Source organism: Suncus etruscus, chromosome 8 (genome assembly GCF_024139225.1).
Source record: "Suncus etruscus isolate mSunEtr1 chromosome 8, mSunEtr1.pri.cur, whole genome shotgun sequence".
NCBI classification, from domain to species: domain Eukaryota; kingdom Metazoa; phylum Chordata; class Mammalia; order Eulipotyphla; family Soricidae; genus Suncus; species Suncus etruscus.
This window is the reverse complement of record NC_064855.1, coordinates 14,216,172-14,236,645: the sequence shown is the minus strand read 5'-3', so window position 1 is coordinate 14,236,645 and position 20,474 is coordinate 14,216,172. Positions and strand designations below refer to the sequence as shown.

At 55.6% G+C, this 20,474-nt stretch overlaps 1 protein-coding gene across 1 annotated transcript; it reads right to left on the bottom strand.

Annotated features, from left to right (window-relative positions):
- Positions 1 to 2,230: 2,230 nt before the first annotated feature.
- TRIM29 (tripartite motif containing 29) lies at positions 2,231 to 16,300 on the bottom strand. Its single transcript, XM_049777927.1, has 9 exons — positions 15,491 to 16,300; positions 9,430 to 9,525; positions 8,648 to 8,881; positions 6,895 to 7,093; positions 6,529 to 6,633; positions 5,272 to 5,364; positions 4,545 to 4,640; positions 2,911 to 2,987; positions 2,231 to 2,293 (listed from the first exon to the last, which is right to left on the bottom strand). The coding sequence occupies exons 1-9, from the start codon at positions 16,298 to 16,300 to the stop codon at positions 2,231 to 2,233; spliced, it is 1,773 nt and encodes a 590-aa protein (XP_049633884.1).
- Between the last annotated feature and the right edge of the window lie 4,174 nt (positions 16,301 to 20,474).

Genomic DNA, 20,474 nt, shown 5'->3' with positions numbered 1-20,474 from the left:
ACTTCCAGCTCCGGTCTTAGGGCTGCTCTTGCCTGCATTACCGACTGCCTCTCCATGCCCCACCTGCTGGCCCCGACCAAGTTTCTCCCCAAAATTCCCCATATGGCATCCACAAGGGGGGAGAGGGTCCCCCAAATCCCTGGGCAGTGCTGTGACCATGGGCTGCAGCCCCCACAGGAAGGGCATCCCTCCATGGCTCCCTGAAGTCTGCTCAGGGTTTGCTGGGGTGAGCTGAGAGCCCCTGGTTGCTTGTCGTCACCCACATCAGTCTGAGTCTCAAGGGGTGAAGGGGCTTCCTCTGGGCGCAGGAAACTGGGGGGCTCCAGTGGCTCAGACCCAATAACCACGGTGGGATGCTGCCACCTGCGGGTGATATTCAGAACTGCATGGAGTCCTGGCACAGGTGCGGGGACCTAAAGTTGAGGAGCTGCCTTGGCCCCCCCCACGCCTTCCTGTTCAGGGGCCGAAGGACGAGAAAATCCAGCTCTGTCCCACGCGGGGGCATGGCTGCAGCGGTGGCTGCTGGTGCAACAACAACAACATTACCGTGTCCCAATTACCTGCAGGAGCACATGCCCTGCCAGGTGGCCGCAGCCTGTTTGTCTGCAGGAGGCCCTGCCCCAGCTTTGGATCAGGCTGGGCTAGGCCAAGGTCATAGCTAGGCAGGACGACTGGACCACTCGGCTCCAAAGCCAACTTCAGATGCCCTGTCCTTGCCTCCCCCAATAAATGTCCCCATGACCCCCTGTTGGGATGGTCCCCAGCACCCCATTTGCTTTCTCTAGCCTCTGAGGATGAGCTGAGCTTGCCTACCTACCCACCCACATGCTCCCTGGAACAAACCAATGGGTCCCTGATGCCACGGAATCGGGGTGGCCCAGAAATCCCAGAGTGAGCACAGACAGTTTAGGGAGCCCTGACACCTTTCAAGTTTTGGTTTTGGAGCTATACCCGGTTGTGTCCAGGGCTTAGTCCTGGCTCTGTTCTCAGAATTACTCCTGGCAGCTCAAGGGAACCTCTTCCTTGTTGCTCCCTTGGGGTTCCAGGCACTTGAGGGCTACTGTGTAGGGAAGAGAAGCCCAGTCCAAGGAGGGCGTCAGGGATGGAGCTCTCCACCTAGTCTCTGCCTCAGAGCCCTCTGTTGTTCTGTCCAACTCAGTTTGGGGGCCCTGGGAAGCCTGGACACAGACTAACACCCCAGAAATGGAGAACTGCTCAGGTGGCACTGCCAACATGTCAGAACAGCCGACCTCCTCCTGGCCTCCAGGCTGGGTACCCAGGTTTTCTCTGTCCTGGCCAAGCTGAACTTCACTTCCTCTGGGAATCTTGCCTCCCCCCCCCCCCCCCAGCTGTCTTGCAGGCCTGTCCAAGATCATAAGACAGGAGGCCTCAAGCCAGAAGGCTGTTCCTAGGATCCTGGCCTTGGCCAAGACCCTCTGTCGGGGTTCACTGCACCCCACCCTCATATTCTCTCTGCACAATAGCAACAAATGTTTGCAGCCATGCACCCCAGACTTGGTGAGAAATGGGAGCATCGGGGGACCTCCAACGCCACCAAAACCAGGGTGGGAGGATGTGCAAGAGAAGGGGAAACCCCTCTGGCGCACCAGGAAGACACAGGTGGGTGATACGTTTTATTGAGGAGGGAAATGCCAAGCTGGGTGCCCCTTCCCACCTCACCCCTGCAAATTGGTGTATCATCACCCCACAGCCCTGGAGGTAGGGGGCAAGGGATCCATCCACCTCTGGGCTCCATCATCTCTCTGGGCCAGGGGCTACATGGGGGGCAGTGAGGGAAGGAGGAATTGAGGTGGGAAGACCATTAGCTTCCTGGACTCAGAATCACTGTCCAGTTCACTCCCTACCTCACCCCTCCCCGGAATGCTGGGATGACTCCCAGGAGGGAGACAGAGGCTGAGATCTCTCAGTGTGGAGAGCCCCAGGGCCAGCAGTGTAATGTGGCCCAGTGAAAGCCCAGGTGGGGTTCTAGGGGCCCCCAGTACTGTGTCCCTTCATGGGACATCTGGGGAGGAATATTACTTGTGCAGGTGACCCAAGGGCCTGGGGCGCCCCATTGCCCAGCCTGCCAGCAAGCAGAGGGGGGTTCAGGAGGAGATGTCACCCTTCACTAGGGGTGACCAGTGTCCAGCAGAGAGCAGGCCCGGGTTGGGGGCGCCCCTACCCCCTGGAGAGCAGTGGGCAGGCAGGAGCTAGGGCTGGATGGGGCTGCTCAGGGTGCCTCGTTGGAGCCAATGCCGTTGCCTTTGTTCACGTAGAAGGGCCGGTAGTGAGACTGCGGGGGAAGAAGGAGTCAGAGGTCCCAGCCCCCCCCTCCCCAAGTTGAACGAACCCCTACATCCCTTCCTGCCATCCCTGTAAGACTCCTCGAGCTGAGTCCCCAGCCCTGGGCTGCCTCATCTACAAAGGGAAGGTATACCCCAATTAAATCAACCCCCTTCTATCTGGGCGCCCAGGGCCACTCACACCCCTGCTCCAATGCCGAGCTGAGCCCAGAACCCCCAACCCCCAGAACCTCCATGGCACTGGCCCCTGGAGGCCAGGGTCTTGGTAGGGGACAGAACCAAACCATGTGACACCCCCTAGACAGGAGATTTAAGGCATGCTGCCACCTGCTAGGGTCTGCAGTGCCCATATCGTCAGTGTCTCCCTGACAGCCCCCATGGGGCCATCAGACCCAATCTGGCTTCCTCAGCCAAGTGAAGCCCAGTTAGCCACTGACAGATGGAAAAAACAAGGCACTAGAGGCCCATCTGGCTCGGGTCTCCAGAAATCCTTGGTTGAATGCAATTGCTTATGTCAAGCCCACCCTTGGTTCAACATTGGGGCCCAGTTCCCCTTCCCGTGGGAGAAATGCCTGCCCGATGGGCTGTCTTCGGGTCCCTCACTCACCAACATGGTGTGCTTGCCAGATTTCCAGGTCTGGGGCTGGGCCTTGGGGCTCTGGCTCCGGAGGAGGGAGGGGTACCCTGATAGGGAGACTGGTATTAGGGGGACCCACAGCCCCCAGGCACTGAGGGGCTCAGATTCCATCTCCCAGGGTTCAACAAGCTCTGTCAGCCTTTCACCAGGTGCAACTGTCCCACCCTGAAAGATGGCGGCCCCAATCGGAAATCTTGGAAAGGCTGGTCAAAAGGAGGAGGCAGCAAGGAAGATAGAAGTAAGTGAACAGAGAGAATGTCACCCTCAGTGCAGTGAGGATTACACACTTTAGGGGATTCACAGACCCTGGTACTGAGCAGGCAGCATAGCACCCCCACCTGCCCTAACTGCATCCAGCCAGATCTGCATGGCACCACTCCCTTGTCTAGCTGCCTGGGGCCTACACGGGGTTGGGGTTCAGGCCGCCATTGACGGGCCTGTGGAGTGCTGTGGGCCATGGCTAAAAGGTGCCTGTCTGGATTAGGGTGTAGTAGTTTCAGCCCAGCCCTGGGACTGTGAGTTGCTCTGATCTCTGGGAGTCTCGCTGCCTTCCCACAGGATGAGGGTGAGAAACCAGCAGGTCTCACCCACTAGGATCCTCCAGGGGACAGCTGCAGAGGGGAGTTCTGGGGTCCTGGGGGAGACCCAGATGGGAAGAGCTTGGGTCTCACTGCGGTGCTTTTGGGAAGAGAATCCAAGGGAAAGAACTGATGGAGATCTGGCCAGCCTTGCTCCGAGGGCTGCATTTGGTGAGGCGAGCACCGCCTTCAGGGGCTCTGAGAGTAGGAACCCCACCTGCTAGGAGTGGCAGAGAGCCCCCAGGAGAGGCCCCCAGCAGCCAAGTAGCTGCATAGTTTCTAAGGGGCCCACCGTCCTCCCAAGGTTTGGAAAAGTTAGCAGTGGCCTGTCCTAGGGGGCTAAACTGATAGGAAGGCTTACTGCTGCCTGCGGGAGAGGGGGGAAATAGCATCTGGGGGCTACTGCCCTGCTCAGTTTCCCACTTGTCCCAATGGCACTGGGGGCCCCGTGTGCACAATACTCTCCCACCCCAAGAACTAATGAGCTGGGCTGTGTGGCCATCTCCTAGTCCTGCTCCTGGGCTTGTGTGGGAAAGGCCATCTGGGGGCTGCAGGCTGGGCCCCGTGGTAGCCCCCCTCCCTGGCCACTATTCTAACAACCCTGGATGTATGCTGAGTGGTCGGGGGTCCTGCCATGGTCACCTCCCCAATTACTCATCCTTTCTCTAAGCCTGATGCCTGGGACCCTCAAATAGGCCAGCTGAGACCCCAGAGTTCACAGGGCATTCCTGGCCTTCCAGGGAGACATAAGGATCCCCCTGGGTTATGACCCCAGTCTGCACCCCTCGTCACCCCATCCCTGGAGACAAGAGACCTGTAGGCCTGTTTCAGAGTTTAGAGGGTAGGTCTCAGACCCAGAGAGTCTGAGACACCCCACTCCCAGGCAGCCCTAGCACTGTGGGGCCTGCAAGATTCCCAAGACTGAGTATGTAGGATTGAGGCTGAAGAAGCTTCTACAAGAGGAAGGTAAAGGGGTGCCTGGAGCCCTGGGTGAAGCAGGCCAGGCACCAGGCAGGCAAGGCTCACCTTTTAGGGAGAAGGAGGAGTTTCCCTGGACAGGGGGCGAGTCGTCGCCACTCTGGATGGTGGAGGAGAACTCCCACACTCTCGATGTGTAGTTCCCTGTAGAGTGGGGGCATCAGTGAGCACCGGAACCCTTCACCTCCCACCAATCTGTTCATGCACAGTAAGGGGAGCCCCTGCCTCACACTCTCCTGTCCTCTGTCCCATCCACGACTCTCAGCACAGAAGTGACATGGTCAGGGAGGTCCTGAGACCCGCCATTTGCTAAGCTTTTGGGACTCGGGGTGCATCCTACCCCTGTGTAAGTGTGATGTCATACACTCATATTCCTACATAGAACATATGCAAACACATATTCTTACATGGAACACACACAGACACACATTTCTTTTTCTTTAGTTGTTATTTTGAGGCCACACCAAGCAGCGCTCAGGGGTTGCTCCTGGTAGGGTCTGGGGACAATATGGGATGCCAGATATTGAACTCTGGTTGGTTGGCTGCATGCAAGGCACTCTACCCATAGTGCTATTGCTGTGGCCCCAAACACACATTTCTCTATGTTACACACATATATTCCTACTTGGGACACATGCAAACTCACACTCCTACATGGGACATACATGTGCATTACTGCACACTTATTATCTAAGTTCTGCACTCCAACTCTTCTTTGCACTCCAACTCTATCAAGCCCAGGTTCCCCTCCCTTCCCTGAACACCCAGCACCCACCTTTGGTGCCATAGAGGTTATTGAAGTTCTTCTGGTTAGTTTCCTTGGTGATGCGGCTGGAGGATCCCGGCTGGTAGGATGTCCGGACCCCTGCTGTGGAGCAGAAACGAGGGACCATCATCATGGCAGAGGGGGCTCCAGGTGGGTCAGTGGCCTTGGGAGAGGGGTGCTGCCCTGGACATCTCCCACCCCTTCTGGGGCCTGGACTCAAGCACTAAGATGCCCCTTTGGGTCTAGCAACAGATGAGCCTAAATGATCATCAGTCACTAGAGACACTGGAATATCTGGATGTAACCTTGCCTTCAACTTCCTGTTTCCCTAACCTATGTGGATACCAGGGATGCTAGGATATCTGGGTATCAGGAATGCTGGGATATCCAAGTACCAGAGATTCTGGAATATCCAGGTACCAGGAATGTTGGGATATCTGGGTACCAAATCCTGGGAGCCAGGACATGCAACGGGGAGGCGAGGGTCACCAGAAGCCCGGTGAGAAGGGATCCCAGGCCAGGGGTGGGGTCCTATGTCTCTCTCAGATGCTGTCTCCCCACTCCTGGGAGGGCATCTCACTCTTTTTTGTTGTTGTTGTTGTTATTTTGGGCCACAACCATCGGTGCTCAGAGGTTACTACTTCTGGCTATCTGCTCAGAAATAGCTCTTGGCAGGCATGGGGGACCGGATTTGAACCAACGATCTTGGGTCCTGGATCGGCTGCTTGCAAGGCAACACCGCTGTGCTATCTCTCTGGCCCCGTAGCTCACTCTTATATCTTCACTCCATCTCTCCTGCACCCCAAGTTCCTCAAAGCTTGTCCTTGCATCCTCCTCAAGACATGCCTCCCCTCCTGACCCATGTCTTTCACCCCTTGTCCCATCTGACCTCAGGGGTCAGGGGATTCCTAGGGAGGACCAGCTCAGGGTGTCCCTGCTGGCTCCCAGCCACTCTTCTCCCACTCCTCTGCCTATAAGTCTTCCAAGAGCAGGCCCTGGGGGGGGGCAGCTGCTTTGAGAAGCAATACCAAGGGGAATCTGAAGGTCAAGGAAAGGGGGGGGGTGCTGGTAGACCAGAGCCCTGAAAGGGACAGCAGGGAGGACTTTGAAGCATGGGTGAAGATATAACTTCATAACTGCCAGACATTGGCAGTGGGGGGCCCCCTTAGACCCTCCTCTGGCCTAGGTGACTCACCCTCCTCTGCATGACCAGGAGTGGGTGTACTCACTCTCCCCAGCATAACCAAGAGGAGGCCCTCGACTCACCTTTCGGTGTCAGGTACATTGAGTACCTCTTCATGGTGTCAGGCGCGCCCCACTCGCTGTTGTAGCTGTTGTTCATGTAGTTGTTCATGTAGCGGTGGTCACTCCCTGGAGATACAGCTAAAGTGAGGGGCTGTCCCTGGCCATGCTGGGCTCTCCCTCACAGGCCAACACCCCACTTCTGGGCCCCTGGGAGGGCCTGCGCTGTCTCTATTTGATTAGTCTGTACACCAGCCCTTGGCTGGGGTCCCCATCGATTGTCAAGGAAACTGAGGCTCGGAGAGCAGTAGGGCTGTGGGCACAGTGCTGTTTTGAGGCTCCAACCTCCCAGGGCCAGGCTGGGGGCAGGAGCACAGGGGGCCCCAGTACCATTCTCCATGTGGCTCCTCTCGATGAAGCTGCGGCTCAGGTCAGCCTTGCTCATCTTCTCTACGTGCCGCATGCATACGTTCAGCAAGTCGTCCTTGAAGATGCCCAGAGCCTGACCCAGGCCCTCACCCTCCAGCAGGACGTGGTAGGTGGGCAGGGGTGGTGGCAGTGAGTAGTTACTCATCAGGGCCCCAAATTCCTGCAGTGGGGGGGAGATCAATTTTCATCCACCCAAGAAACCCCCTTGCAGGGACTCTCTCTCAGTTGAGGGCATCTCTATACTGCACAAGGCAAGGCCCTGGGGAGACTTGGGCTGGAAGTATGAGGGAACAGGAGAATTTTCTAGAATGTTCTGGGTCCACCTGGAGGTTGGTGGTGACCTCATGCTTGCGTGGAACCGTGTCACACGCCCCACAGAGGTGCTGAGATCTGACCCTCCTAAAGACTCGGGGTGGAGGCACTAAGGAAACGAGAGAACTTTCTGGAATGTTGTGGATCCATCTAGAGGTGTCCCTATACTTGAGTGGAAGCATTTCACACACCCCAGAGAATGCTAAAATCTGGCTTGTGGAGCCTTGAGGAGAGGCATGAAGGGAACATGATGATTTTCTAGAATATCTGGGTCCATTTGGAGGCATCCCCATGTTTCTAGGCCAAGCTCCATCCTGCCCCTCCATGTTGGCACCTCTTCCTCCCTCCCTTTCTGCTCAATTCCCGGGAGGACTCAGGCTCATTGTGAGCTCCTCCTCAGCACCTCACCCAGGACCCAGCCTGCTGCCCTTCCTGAGCTCCTGGCACTTATCTCCTGAGCCAGATGTTTTATCATTTAATTACACCCTTCCCTCTACTGTCCTCTAATTGTGTGTGCCTTATCTTCCCTGCTGAATTGCTGCTCCTTGGGGGCCCTAAAAACATGTTTTATATTTCTCTATTCTCCACAGTACCTATAGAGTACTGATACTGGGCATGCATGAACACCCCCAAACACTCTAGCAGGCAGAAGGATGGGCGAATGGAAAGACACACAGACAGACAAGATCAAGGACAAGAACAGGCAGCGCTTATGCCTGGCTTCCACCATGCCCAGAGCAGGCATTTTTAGTCACAGCAGCTCTGGCTTTCTTACAGTCTGCTGCTGCTGGGACTCATCATTGGAAACTAGTACCAGGTAATATTGATGTGAAGTCAGTAAAGCCTTTAGGGAAATGACTTGGCTTGGATTGTTAGTGGACTGAGTAAGTGGACGGGTAGCCAAGTAGGCGGGTAGATGGATGATGGGTGACAGATGGGTCATCAGATGGATGAGTGGATGGATGACAGGTGGATAGATGTTGGTGGCTGGCTGGAGGAATAGGTCCATAGGTGGGAGGGAGGGAGAGAGGGAGGGATGTAGAGAGGGAGGGAGGGAGGGAGGGAGGAAGGAAGGAAGGAAGGAAGGAAGGAAGGAAGGAAGGAAGGAAGGAAGGAAGGAAGGAAGGAAGGAAGGAAGGAAGGAAGGAAGGAAGGAAGGAAGGAAAAGAATGAGGGAAGGAAACAAGGAAAGAATGGAGCAAGACGAGGAGTGAATTGGGAAAAAGGAGAAAGGAAGAGGAAGGAGGGAAGCAAGGCAGCTTGTGGGAGTATTGCTCTGGGAGCCCAAGTAGGGGTGCAGGCAGAGGTTTAAGGTCACAGGGACCGAGTCCTGAGTGCAGGGTTGTGGTGCAGAGCCTGGGCATGGGTGCAGGGATGCTGGGTTGCAGGTCCAGTGCCATACCTGCAGAAAGAGCACCGAGTCGCTGATACTGTGCAGCTGCTCCCGCGTCTGCTTGTCGTCGTGCAGGACCTTGGCCCGCTCGTCCAACGCATCCACGATCACCTTCACCTGGTCCACCGCATCCTGCTCGCGCTGCTCCAGCGCCGCCCGCACCTCCTCCTTCTGCTTCTCCAGGTCACGCACCAGGTCCCTGAAGTTCTGCTCGAGGATGGCCTTCTCGTTGGTGGTGAAGCTCTGGGGCACAGGAGGGGACAGAGGAGGGCACCGGGTTTCTATTAGGAACAGCTTCCAGCCCAACAGACGGGACATTTCTGGGTGTTGCTGAGAGTCACCAAGGGCTGATGGGAAACACGAGGGGACCAAGCCTACCATTGCATCCTCCTGCAGTGCCCCCCTCACACCCCTGCAGCCCAGAGGCTCCCGGGAATGTGCCCACTGTTGCCTCCACCAGAAACTAATGCAGATTGGAAAGTGAGTTGCTGGCTGTTTAGACAGAGAAACCAAGAGCCCAATTGTGAATCCTTGGACCCTGAAGGCAGGAAGAGGTGAACAAGAGTAGAGTGGGGGGCTCAGGAGTGGAGGGACCATAGAATTGAGGTGCTGGGAGTACCACAAACTCCGAGGGTTGGGGAGACTGCAGACTTGGGGAATAGAGACCTCAGATTTGGGGGTACGGGGTAGCCCATGCCTGCCTGACTGTCTGGACCTAGTGTAAAGGACCAATGGGGCAGTGCCAAGGTGGGTATGGGCGGAAAAGGCGTCACACCAGCGTGCAGCCCCACCTTGATGCGGTCCTTCTCCTTCTGCCATTTCTCAGCCTCGTCCTCTATCTCTGTGATCTTGAGCTGCAGCTGTTCCTTCTGCAGGGAGAGCTCCGTCTGTGGGAGGGAAAGTTAGAGAGCAGTCATGGCTGGGGGCCCCCAGTAGCCCTTCGGCAAACGCCCCTGGCCCCTGATGTAGCAGCCCCAGGTGGCTGCAGAACTGCCCCAGGGCTGGAAGACCATTCAGTTGGATCTTCATGAGGATGAAACTAAGAGAAGAAGGTGACTCGTTTATGGGCACCCACTCCTCGAAGGGGCCCTGGGGCCATGGTGCAGGGGAGGGAGAGGCTGGGGCCTCTTTAAAGCTCAGAGCAGGGGAGGCGGCTCTACCCAGGGCGTGTCCCTCACAGTAACTGTGCCACGTTTCTTGGGCATGACGTGAGCCTGTGTGGCAAGCAGGAGCGGGTGTCGCTGCTGGGCTCTGTCTGGGCAGGCACAGCTTGGAGCCTGTTTGTGGGAAAGAGAACAGGCTGCGGGCTAGACAGAGAAGAGAGGGATTGCAGGGGTGAGGAGAGGAGGGACAGGAAAGGGAGGGGAGAGAAGGAGAGAGGAGAGGAAGGGGGAGAGGCGAGAGGAAGGAAGAGAGGGAGTAAAAAGCAGAGGGGAGGATAGAGGAAAGGAGCAGGAAGGAAGAGGAAGGGACAGGAGGGAAGGAGAGGAAGGAAGAGGGAGGGGAGAGGAAGGGAAGGCAAAAGGGAGGAGAGAGGAGAAGAGGAAAACAGAGTGGCAGAGAAGGGAAGGGAGGGGAGAGGAAGGCAGAGGGAGAGGAAAGGAGAAGAGGGGAAGGCAAAGGGAGAGGAAAGGAGAAGAGGGGAAGGCAAAGGGAGAGGAAAGGAGAAGAGGGGAAGGCAAAGGGAGAGGAAAGGAGAAGAGGGGAAGGCAGAGGGAGGCCCTTCGGTGGTCTGGGGTATGCTGGGAGGAGTCACAGGCCATGCTGGGGTCTGGAGCTCTCTTATCCACACTTCTTCCCTCCCGATGGCCTGCAGAGATAGAGCAGGAGTTCAAGGCCATGGGGCTTAGCCGGACTATGAGCACCTTTGGTTCTGCTGTGTATCTGACCCCATTTGGGCCCCTCCAGAACCTTCCAGCTTGGAGGACAAAACAAACTCCGCCTCTCTAGGCAGGAAGAGGAAAGCCTGAGAGAAAGCTCTGGGATGCTCAGGTCTCTCCATAGCACTGGGCTTTGGGGCCCAGTGCTGGGCCTTCCCAAGTCACTGAGGAGGGCAGAAGAATAGGTAGTGGGGCCCCCTGGCAGGGGAAGGGGGTGGGTTCTGAGCTCATGCTAGGGATTGCAGATAGGGAAGAGGCCCTGAGGGAGAGGAAGCAGGGCTGTAGGAGCCTCTGCCCTTGACACCCTAGGGGAGTCCTGGGTCTCTGGCATGGACCCATCTCCCTCATGAGAATGCTGGATTCACCCCCAATATGCTCGATTGCCTTGTCAGCCCCAGGGAATGAGGCCAGGTAGACAAGGAGAGAACCAGAGTTGGAGGAGAAGGAAGAAGGAAGGGAGGAAGGCAGGCAGGCCACAGTGACAGTGGAAGGAAGGAAGGAAGGAAGGAAGGAAGGAAGGAAGGAAGGAAGGAAGGAAGGAAGGAAGGAAGGAAGGAAGGAAGGGAGGAAGGGAGGGAGGGAGGGAGGGAGGGAGGGAGGGAGGGAGGGAGGGAGGAAGGAAGGGAGGGAGGAAGGAAGGAAAAGGGCAGGCAGGCCACAGTGACAGTGGAAGGAAGGAAGGAAGGCAGGCAGGCCACAGTGACAGTGGAAGGAAGGAAGGAAGGAAGGAAGGAAGGAAGGCGAAGGCAGGAAGGAAGGAAGGAAGGAGGAAGGAAGGAAGGAAGGAAGGGAAGGAAGGGGAAGGAAGGAAGGGGAAGGAGAGAAGGAAAGAAAGGGAAGGAAGGGGAAGGTAAGGGAAGGAAGGGGAAAGGGAAAGGAAGGAAGAAAGGAGGGAGGAATGAAAGGGAGGAGGAAGGAAGGAAGGAAGGAAGGAGGGAAGGAAGGAAGAAAGGAGGGAAGGAAGAAGAATAAAATAGGTGGGTCCTTTTAGGCAGAAGCAAAGATGTTGGGGTGAGGTCAGGTTATGGGCAAAAGAAGGCGGGCACAGAGGGTCAAGCCGAACTGGTGGGTGGCTGTGAGTGGCAGGGCAGGGTCGGTGGAGCCAGGCTGTCTGTAGCGTGGGCACCGAGCTGGGACGTCAGAACCAGGTGGGAGGGGGCCCAAAACTAGATTCAGGACACAGTGGGATGGAGTGAGCAACCCAGGACAGGGGCTGCTGAGAGGTCCCCTGCCCTGAGTCGAATGTACAGCAGGGATCAGAGAGACCCCAGGGACATCTCCAGCTCAGGTGAGTGTCCCCTGGCAGGTGACCCGGCAGGGGTTATGCAGGCAGCCCCTGACCCCAAGGGCCCCAAAGAGGTAGCTAGCGTAAGAGGCAGAACCTGATTTTTTGTAAGTGTGAGTTGCCTGATGGCAGCTGTCTCCCCTTTGCCCCAAGACCCCATCGAGTGATTTGGGGGTCAATATGACCCCCATTTCTTGATGCACACCACACCCTCATGTGGCAAGCTCCCCCTGCACTGTCACCCCCAGAAAGTAGAAAGACAAAAGGGACAGTCTAGTGATAATGCCCAAAGGCAACAGAGACGAGGGCCATGAGGACCAGTCCATGGCAGGAAGCTTGTCACAAAGAGAGGGGGAGTGCAGTTAGGGCAGAGAAGGGACCACTATGACAATGACAGTTGGGAATGATCACTGCAGACAAGAACTGGGAGCTGGAAGGAGGGAAAGTGATATGTGTGATACCGCTTAAGTAATAAAATTGCAAATGAGAAAGAGAGAGAAGAAAAATACCAGATGGTGGCGGGAAATGTGCACCAGTGACTTGTGCACTGGGTATTGGAACATTGCATTACTGAAACTCAATCATGAACAGCTTTGTAACTGTGGGTGAATTAAAAAAAATATTTTACAGGGGCCAGAGAGATAGCATGTTTGCCTTGCATGCAGAAGGATGGTGGTTCGAATCCTGGCATCCCATATGTGTCCCCCCCGCCCTGAACCTGTCAAGAGCGATTTCGTGAGCTCATAGCCAGGAGGTACCCCTGAGTGTTGCCGGGTGTGACCCAAAAACTCCCAAAAATTATTTTATAAATTGTAAAGAATGCTAAAAACTCTAAAGAAATGCGAAAGAAGAAGAAGAAGAAGAAGAAGAGAGAAGAAGAAGAAGAAGAAGAAGAAGAAGAAGAAGAAGAAGAAGAAGAGAATGCAGGACAGCGGGGCCCCCTCGAAATCTCTGAACTGGGGTGTCCTGACACACCCATCCCTGCTCCCTGCAGCAGAGCTGCCCTGTCCTGTCTCTGCCTCCCACCTCCGTCCCTTCCCTAGGCCCTGCCAGGCTGACTGGGTGTCGTGGTTGAGTGTCTGGTGGAGCTCCACCCTCCTCCACCTGCCTTCCCTCTGACTTCCTCTACACCCCTTGCCCTGCCCAGGCGAATTCCTAAGTGCCTCTTTTGTCCCCTCCCGGACATTCTGCTAAGAAAGACACCACTTGGGAGATTTCCTGAGGGTCTTTGAGATGGGGGGCACAGAGATGTGACCCTAGGATGACACATGCTGAGACTTTTGCAGGAAGGGCGCCCTGACCCCACACACACCCTCATATCCCCCTCTCTACTGGATCCCGGGATCCAGGCCTGAGCAGCCACAGGGGCCTTGGGCTGTGCATGACATTTGCCAAATGAGGCTGTTAATTGTCAAATTTGTTCTTGGTCAAACAGTGATTAGTTGGATAAGAATCGGGGCTGCAGGGAAGCTTTGTTCTCCAGAGCCAAAGGCCTCTTGCAACCTGCTGTGGGGCAGGGACGCTCCCTGGGTCCAGAGATGGTCATCTCCCTTCTCTTCCTCCTCTCTTCTCCCCTGCCCTCCCCTCCTCTTCTCTCCCTTCCTCTCCCCGTCCCCCCCTTCTCTCTCTAGACTTCAGTCACCTCCCAGTGAGCTTAGACCACAACTCTGGTCATTTCAGACCCCCCCCCCCCCAGGAGATGTAAAATGGAAACCCACTCTCCTGACAAGGACCTGGAAACCTTTGGGTGTTCTTGATTTGGGTTCGGGGCCACCCTTGGCTTCTTCTGGCACGTGGCTGTGAAGCCCCTGGTGCTGGGATCAGCCCAAGACCTCCAACATGCTTGAGCATGGACCCCCCCCCCCACCTGGGAGCTTGTAGCTCTATAATCTAGCCTGAATTCCTCTGGGGGAGCCTCTGGGCTCAGAGATTCCTAGAAGTGTCCTGTGCAGGGCACAAGCTAGGTCAACTCAGCCCCTGGCCAGACTTGCAGAGCTCATGGGGTCTGGGGCTTCCTCCAAGCTGAGTGCTCAGTGCTGACCCCCAAGGGTGGATGGAAGCTGGTGGCCACTCTAGGCCCCAACCCGGGACCTTTCTCCCACAAGCCTCTGCTTGGAACCTGCGTTGGCAGCCAGGCCAGGGCCAACCGCCCACTTGATGTCAGTCACTGTCCAGTGCCTCCTCCAAGAGGGCTTCGGGATTACCTCACCGCTAGCCCACAGGGCGGAGCCCGGGCTTCCTCACAAACATCTGAGTGCTGTGGACTGTGGGTCTTGGGTCTAGGGGCCACCCAGCTGCTTCTCCCCCACCCTGCCCCCTTCACTGCCCCCCACAGCTGCCAAATCACCCCCAAGACACCCGCCCTGCCTCCTGCTGCTCTGTGCTGCTGACACACAAATGAACACACATATCAATATACACATACCATCACCTACAAGCACACAGCACATACACACACATGCTGGGAGAGTCCTTCCCCCCATCCAGGTCACCCCTGAGGACCTTCTCCCCTATGAAAGCCCCAGCTAAGCTCACCTAGTCGGGCAGCTGCTGCCGACATCCTCACATCACAGAGAACCCGAAGTTTCTTTGCTTTAGGGGTGCTCTAGAGCAGGTTGGCGGTTCTGCCCTCTAGGGGCCTGGACCCCAGCATCTGGCAGGCAGCCAGAGGGCTGTAATCCCCCATTTGTTTAGATTTACTGCTCTGAGCGTCCCCTGAGGTTGCAGTTTCAGTGTCCACCCCTGCTCTGCCCCTCCTCCCCAGTGCAAAACTTCGAGCAAAGCAGGCTGGGGGACACCAGAGGCTCTGAGAACCTCCCAATGCGCCTCTTTTCTGACTCAGCCCTTTTTTGCTGACATGCGGGCATGAGATAAGGGGGTATGGACAGTCCCAGACTCTAACACAGGCAGGCCAGCAAGAGGGGAGCTGCAGTAGGGCCCAGAGGGATGGAGGCAGAACCCTGAGTCTGGGGGGTGACAGAGCTGAGCCTTCAGCTTTCGCCCAAGGTGTTTCTACCTCACAAGCCGCACCATGTCTCTGTAATCACAGGGCAAAGGCCTGACGTAGCTCAGACCCAAACACAGACGCACCACCCACACACGCCGTACGCCCCCAAGTCTGCCAGGCACACCTCAAGCCCCCCCCTTCCACACACCCTCCTCCAACCCCGGGTGTCCTCCTGCACGCCGGGTCATGTCTCCCAGCAGCCTTTCGAACAAAATCCATGGGGTGTGCTATGGCCACTGGGGAGAGATGGGCAGAATCGCCACAAAATCCCTGTACTTAGAAAGGCCAAGTCGGGTGTGAAAGGACGTTCAGAGTCCCCTCCCACCATGACCCATTTCCCAGGAACCAGGGGTGCTCAGGTAGAAGAAATTTTCCCATGCACAAAAAGAAGCGGCAGCATCGCCTGCTGGCCTGATCCCAGGTGGACTGGGGCCTTCTGCTCTGCCTTAACCCAGCCCGTGACCTTTCCTGACCTGTGTGGACAGATCCAGCCAGAAAACACCACAGGGAGAGATCCACAGACACATGGAGGAAGGTTTCCTTAGAGTCAGGAGGGAGGTTGGAATCAGAGCCCCAAACCCTCAGATCACTCGGGGAGGAGAAGAGGGAGTGAGAGGGCTGGGAATGGGGAAACAAGGGGCAAGGGGGGACTGGGAGTGGTGTTCTGCAGGGCGTGCTACCTCCTTCTCGGCCTTGGCTTCCTCCACGGTTATGGTGCTGTGGTTCTTGTGTTCCTGGAACATGCACAGGTAGCAGATGCACGTCTGGTCCGTCTGGCAGAAGAGCTCCATGGTCTTGCCGTGCAGCGGGCACTTGCGGGCCTCAAAATCCCGGATGGGCTCCAGCAGCTGGTGGTCTCGAAAGGCGGCACCCTCCAGGTGGGGCTTGAGATGCAGCTCACAGAAGGAGGCCTGGCACACCAGGCATGACTTGACGGCCTTCTGCTTGTTGCCGATGCAGGAGTCGCATAGCACCTCCTCGGTGGCCTTGGCACGCAGGCTGGGTCCAGTGTCCTGCCGGGGGAAGCTGTGGCGTCGGGCCTCACCCGGCTCCACGATGGTCACCGAGGGCTTTCGGGGCTCGGAGAAGAGGCTCTTGCGAAGCTCCCCCTTATCTGCAAAGGTCACGGCCGGTTTCTTGGCAGCACCCAGCTGTAGGCCTGCATAGGGTGAGCGCCGGCCTTCCCCGGAGTCCATGCTGAAGTAGCTTGAAGAAGCCTTGTCATCCACTGAGTCCACGAATTGCACGACTGGCCGCCGCCACTCATTGCCAGAAAATAAGGCGCTCCTGCCCTCCCCAGTCTTGGGGCCACCGCCCTGACTCTTGCCCTCAGCTGTGGCCTCCCCGTTATGCCCGTTGTGGCTCTTGGCATCTTTGTCACTTTTGGCCCCGACGATGTCTGGGCTACTGCTAGGCCCAGGTGGGCTGCGGGCTTCCCGGGCTTCTGGGCTGGCACCGTTGCTCCTGGCAGTGTCGGTGGCGTTGTCCATGGCTGGTCACTGGAGAGTCACTGCAGGGCAGGTGACCTGTTGGGCAGGCGTCTCTGTAGGGAATGGGGCGCACCCGCAGAGTCCCGAGACACACCTCCAGGCCCGAAGCAGGAGGCGGAGGAAGAGGAGGGACCCAGGCACTGTTGGGGCGGACTTGCCTTGCCAGGTGCCAGGACGCCTGAGAATCCGCCGCACCCCGGCGTTCAGCCCTAACCTGATTTTTGAAAGTGTTTTTTTTTTTTCTTCTCTTTCTCTCTCTCTCTCTCAACACCCGCTTCATTATCCTCCACAGCTCAGCAGCCCGTTGGGCCATGCCTGGCCTCTGACGCACCCGCTTTTTGTCAGTCACTGGGCAGCCTCTGTCTTCGTTGGGCCCTGGGGCAAGATGAGGTGTCCTGGGTCCCCCAGGATAGACCAGCAGCTGTGAGCTGGTCATAGCCCAGATTCAGATGTGATTTCCCAGCCCAGGAAAGGGGGCTGTGTATCCCCGGGATCAGGGGTGCTCAGCTTGGAATCAAGCGATTTGTAAATAAAACTACCTGGTCACTTGGTGTCACACAGACCTGCTCAAGAATCCTGAAGGGATATGACACAGCAGGCCTTGTGTTGGGTCCTGGGCTAAAGTCAGAATCAAGTCCCTGGAAATGAAAGGAGTCAGCACAGAGGAAGCTGTGCCAGGCCCTTCCCTGTGGCATCTATTCGCTCTCCCTCATGGCCACCAGGCCATCTGGGAGCCCAGAGAGGGGAGACCCTGAGGACAGAGCTGAGGAGGGGACTCAGGGAAATATTGAAACAGGGAGAGAAGCCAGAAAGCCGCCCCTCTCCACTGACTGTCAGAACCCAACCAGCATGCAGGAACTTGTTCCTGCCTGCCCTCCTTTGTTGGCCGGCACCTCCCACAGGCAGGGACTGGCAGAGCAGGGAAGGTGGTAGGTGGTATAGCCAGGGCTGAGTTTGAGGCTCCTGTCCCAGGAATGTGGGTACCATTTCTGGCCTGGTCAATCAGGCCAGCTCCAGTGCCCCACTCCCAGTTTAGTTTACCAGGCAATAACAGCCCCCCTGGAAGCAGAGCAGAGTGCAGAGGGGCTGTCGAATGAGGCGTGTGGTGTGTGGTGTTGGAGTTAAGCATGTTGGCTTCATGATGGGGATTCTCTCTTACAAGTTGTCTCTCTCCTGAAATCAGTGCAGGTTCCCCCCATGTCTGAACACGTTTGAAGAGCCCAAGTATTCCAGGGTGAGCACCCTTTTCTCAAAAGTCACACCCATATTCTCCGGCACTTGCCCAAGTGGGAGAGAGGGAGAAAAGAAGAGGAGCTTGCCTCGGGTGGCTGCATGAAGACAGGGCCCTCCTCTTCCCTGGAGGGTGAGTCTCCTTTGCTCTGTGTAAACCAGCATGAGGAGAGAAGGGGGGTGAAGTGGGGGGGGGTTAAGAGAGCAGAGCAGAGGAGAGGAGACTCAAAAGGCTCAGAATGTGACCAAACACTAAAATTGGCTGATCCCTGGAACTGCACAAAGGGCTTGTTAAGGTCAGAACTAAGGGTAAGTTGTCATATATCAGAGCTACAAATGTGCCAAAGGAAACACTGTGGATCTATGGGTGAGTGGATAATAAATGGATGTGAATGGATGATGGATGATAGGTGGGGATAGACAAATGTAAGGGATGGAAAGGATATGAAGTGGATGGATGGATATGGATAGATGGGATGACTATGGATGGATGAATAAATATAGGCTAGAAGGGTGGGTGGGTAGGTGGATGGGCACGTGGATGGATGAACTGTCTTAATGAATGAAGGATAATGGATGATGTGGGTGGATAAGCATATAGAAAAGAGATGGGATAAATGAACAAATGAACAAATGGAAAGACAAACACAAGGAAGAAATAAAAGTTAATAAGTGAGTGGGAGACGTGGATGAATGGAAAGATAAATATGTGTGTAGAAGATGCAATTGTGTGTAGACTGATGAGTGGGTGAAAAGATGGTGGATGGATGATGGAAGGATGGAAAAGTATTAGTAAAACAGATTAGAAGGTAGTTGTTAATTGGGGTGACACTTCAGAAAGAAATGGGGAAAGAGAGGAGGGAGGAAAGGAGGAGAAAAGAAAAGGAGGATGGGAAGAAAAAGGAAGAGAAACAAGGAAGGAGCTAAATAAGCAGTAGTAGATGGAGCCAGTGAATTTCTAGGCTGTGCTATTCGCAGTGTAGTAACTGGTCACCTTGAAGTGTTCACCACCTTCTCCCATCCTGACCTATGTCAAGTACCAATATTAAGTGTTGGAGGAAGAGACACAGTGATGGACCCAGGTTTGGGCACAGAAGAGGACAGTAATTGATGAAGCTAGAGGAGTGATGTATGAGTTGGAGAATTGCTCTCTTTACTGTCCTGAAGGAGAATAGAGCTGAGAATTCCCAAGGAAAAGGTAGTGGGGCTGCAGTATCCCCAAGACCAGTCCCACCTGGAAGTCCCTTGAATCTCCCCATTCACCCTGATGATGGAGCATGTCCTCTCATGCTTCCTGGTCAGCCATGGGCTGGTCACATAGACTTGAGTAGGTGCCTCTCACCCTGTTGGAAGTAGACCCATGATTAATCATTCCAAATGCGGCATAAGGAGCCTTGCGAGAGGTTCTGTCTCCCAGAGGAGGTCACGACCATGGATGGGGAGGATCCTCCATTTTCATATTCAGTACCACCATTCCCAGGCAGGCAGATTTTGGTGACCAGTACTAGTTATGGTGACTGTCTGCTGGTCCTCCAGAAAGAAGCCTACATCACTGTCCATGGACAGTAGAGTTCCCAAGGGAGTTCCCCAGAAAATTTGGGTTGAAAAGACCAAAGTCTAAATTGTTCTGCACAGGGACAGCAGAGAGACCAAGGACCCCTCCACAAACTGACCTGAGATCTGGGACTCTGAGTTCATTCAGGGCAAAGCATAATTTCCAGAGTCCCCCCACATGGCCCTGCACATCACTCTGAATAGATGCTTCCCCTTCAAAGGGCCCAAGGATATTATCCCATCGTACCCTGAATGCATTGGATAGGCTCCACTAAAAGCATTTCTAGGGGACTAGAGAGAACACTGCAGGCAGGGCTCTTGCTTTGCACATGGCTGACCCAGGGTTCAATCCTCAGCATCCCATATGGTCTTTGAGTCTGCCAGGAGTGTTTCCTGCATGCAGAGTCAGGAGTAACCCCTGAGCATCACCAGATGTGGGCAAAAACAAAACAAAACAAAAAAAACAAAAAGTATTTCCAGATGTGCCAACACCCAACTCCTCCCTATGGTCTGGTCTCCCTTCCTCCCAGATCAGCTACCAGTCCAGGCTTCTCAGGAGACTTCGCAAAGCTCTCCCTCTCCAGGGAGCCTCCCATGATTCAAGTGAGGACCCCCCCCCCCACCTTCTGCTGGAACCTACTTACATCTCATCCTCTCAGGTTTTCAGATGAAAGTAGAATCTTTTTTTTTTTTTTTTTTTTTGGTTTTTGGGTCACACCCGTTTGACGCTCAGGGGTTACTCCTGGCTATGTGCTCAGAAATCGCCCCTGGCTTGGGGGGACCATATGGGACGCCGGGGGATCGAACCGCGGTCCTTCCTTGGCTAGCGCTTGCAAGGCAGACACCTTACCTCCAGCGCCACCTACCCGGCCCCGAAAGTAGAATCTTCAGAGGGAGAGAATCCCATGGATAAACTTTCTCTGGAAGCATCCCTCATCTGAAAGACATCCACCCAACCACATAACCTTTCCTTGGCTACAGGAAGTTCTCTGTATAGGAAACACTCAACAAATGAGGGACTGGGTGCTGGGACCAGGCAAGGGGCAATGGCTGGGAAGAAGGGGTGGGTCTCTGGCCCAGCCTCAAGGCTTACTGGAATTCTGAATGAGTCTCATAACTTCCAGGCATCTTGGCCTCTTGCTTCTGTTTCCACAACACAAAGATGAGAAGATGGAAAACCTTACAGGTGTCTGTGCATGTGCCCCACCTACTGTTCTCATTTCTCCTGGAGTTCACCTGAAAATGCTCCATCAGAAACTTCCTAGAGGCCAGAGTGATACAACAGAGGTGCACTTAACTTGCATGCAGCTAACCTGGGTTCGATTCCCATCATCCCATGCCAGAGGGTTCTCCAAGCCCTTCCAGGAGTGATGCCTGAATGCAGAGCCAG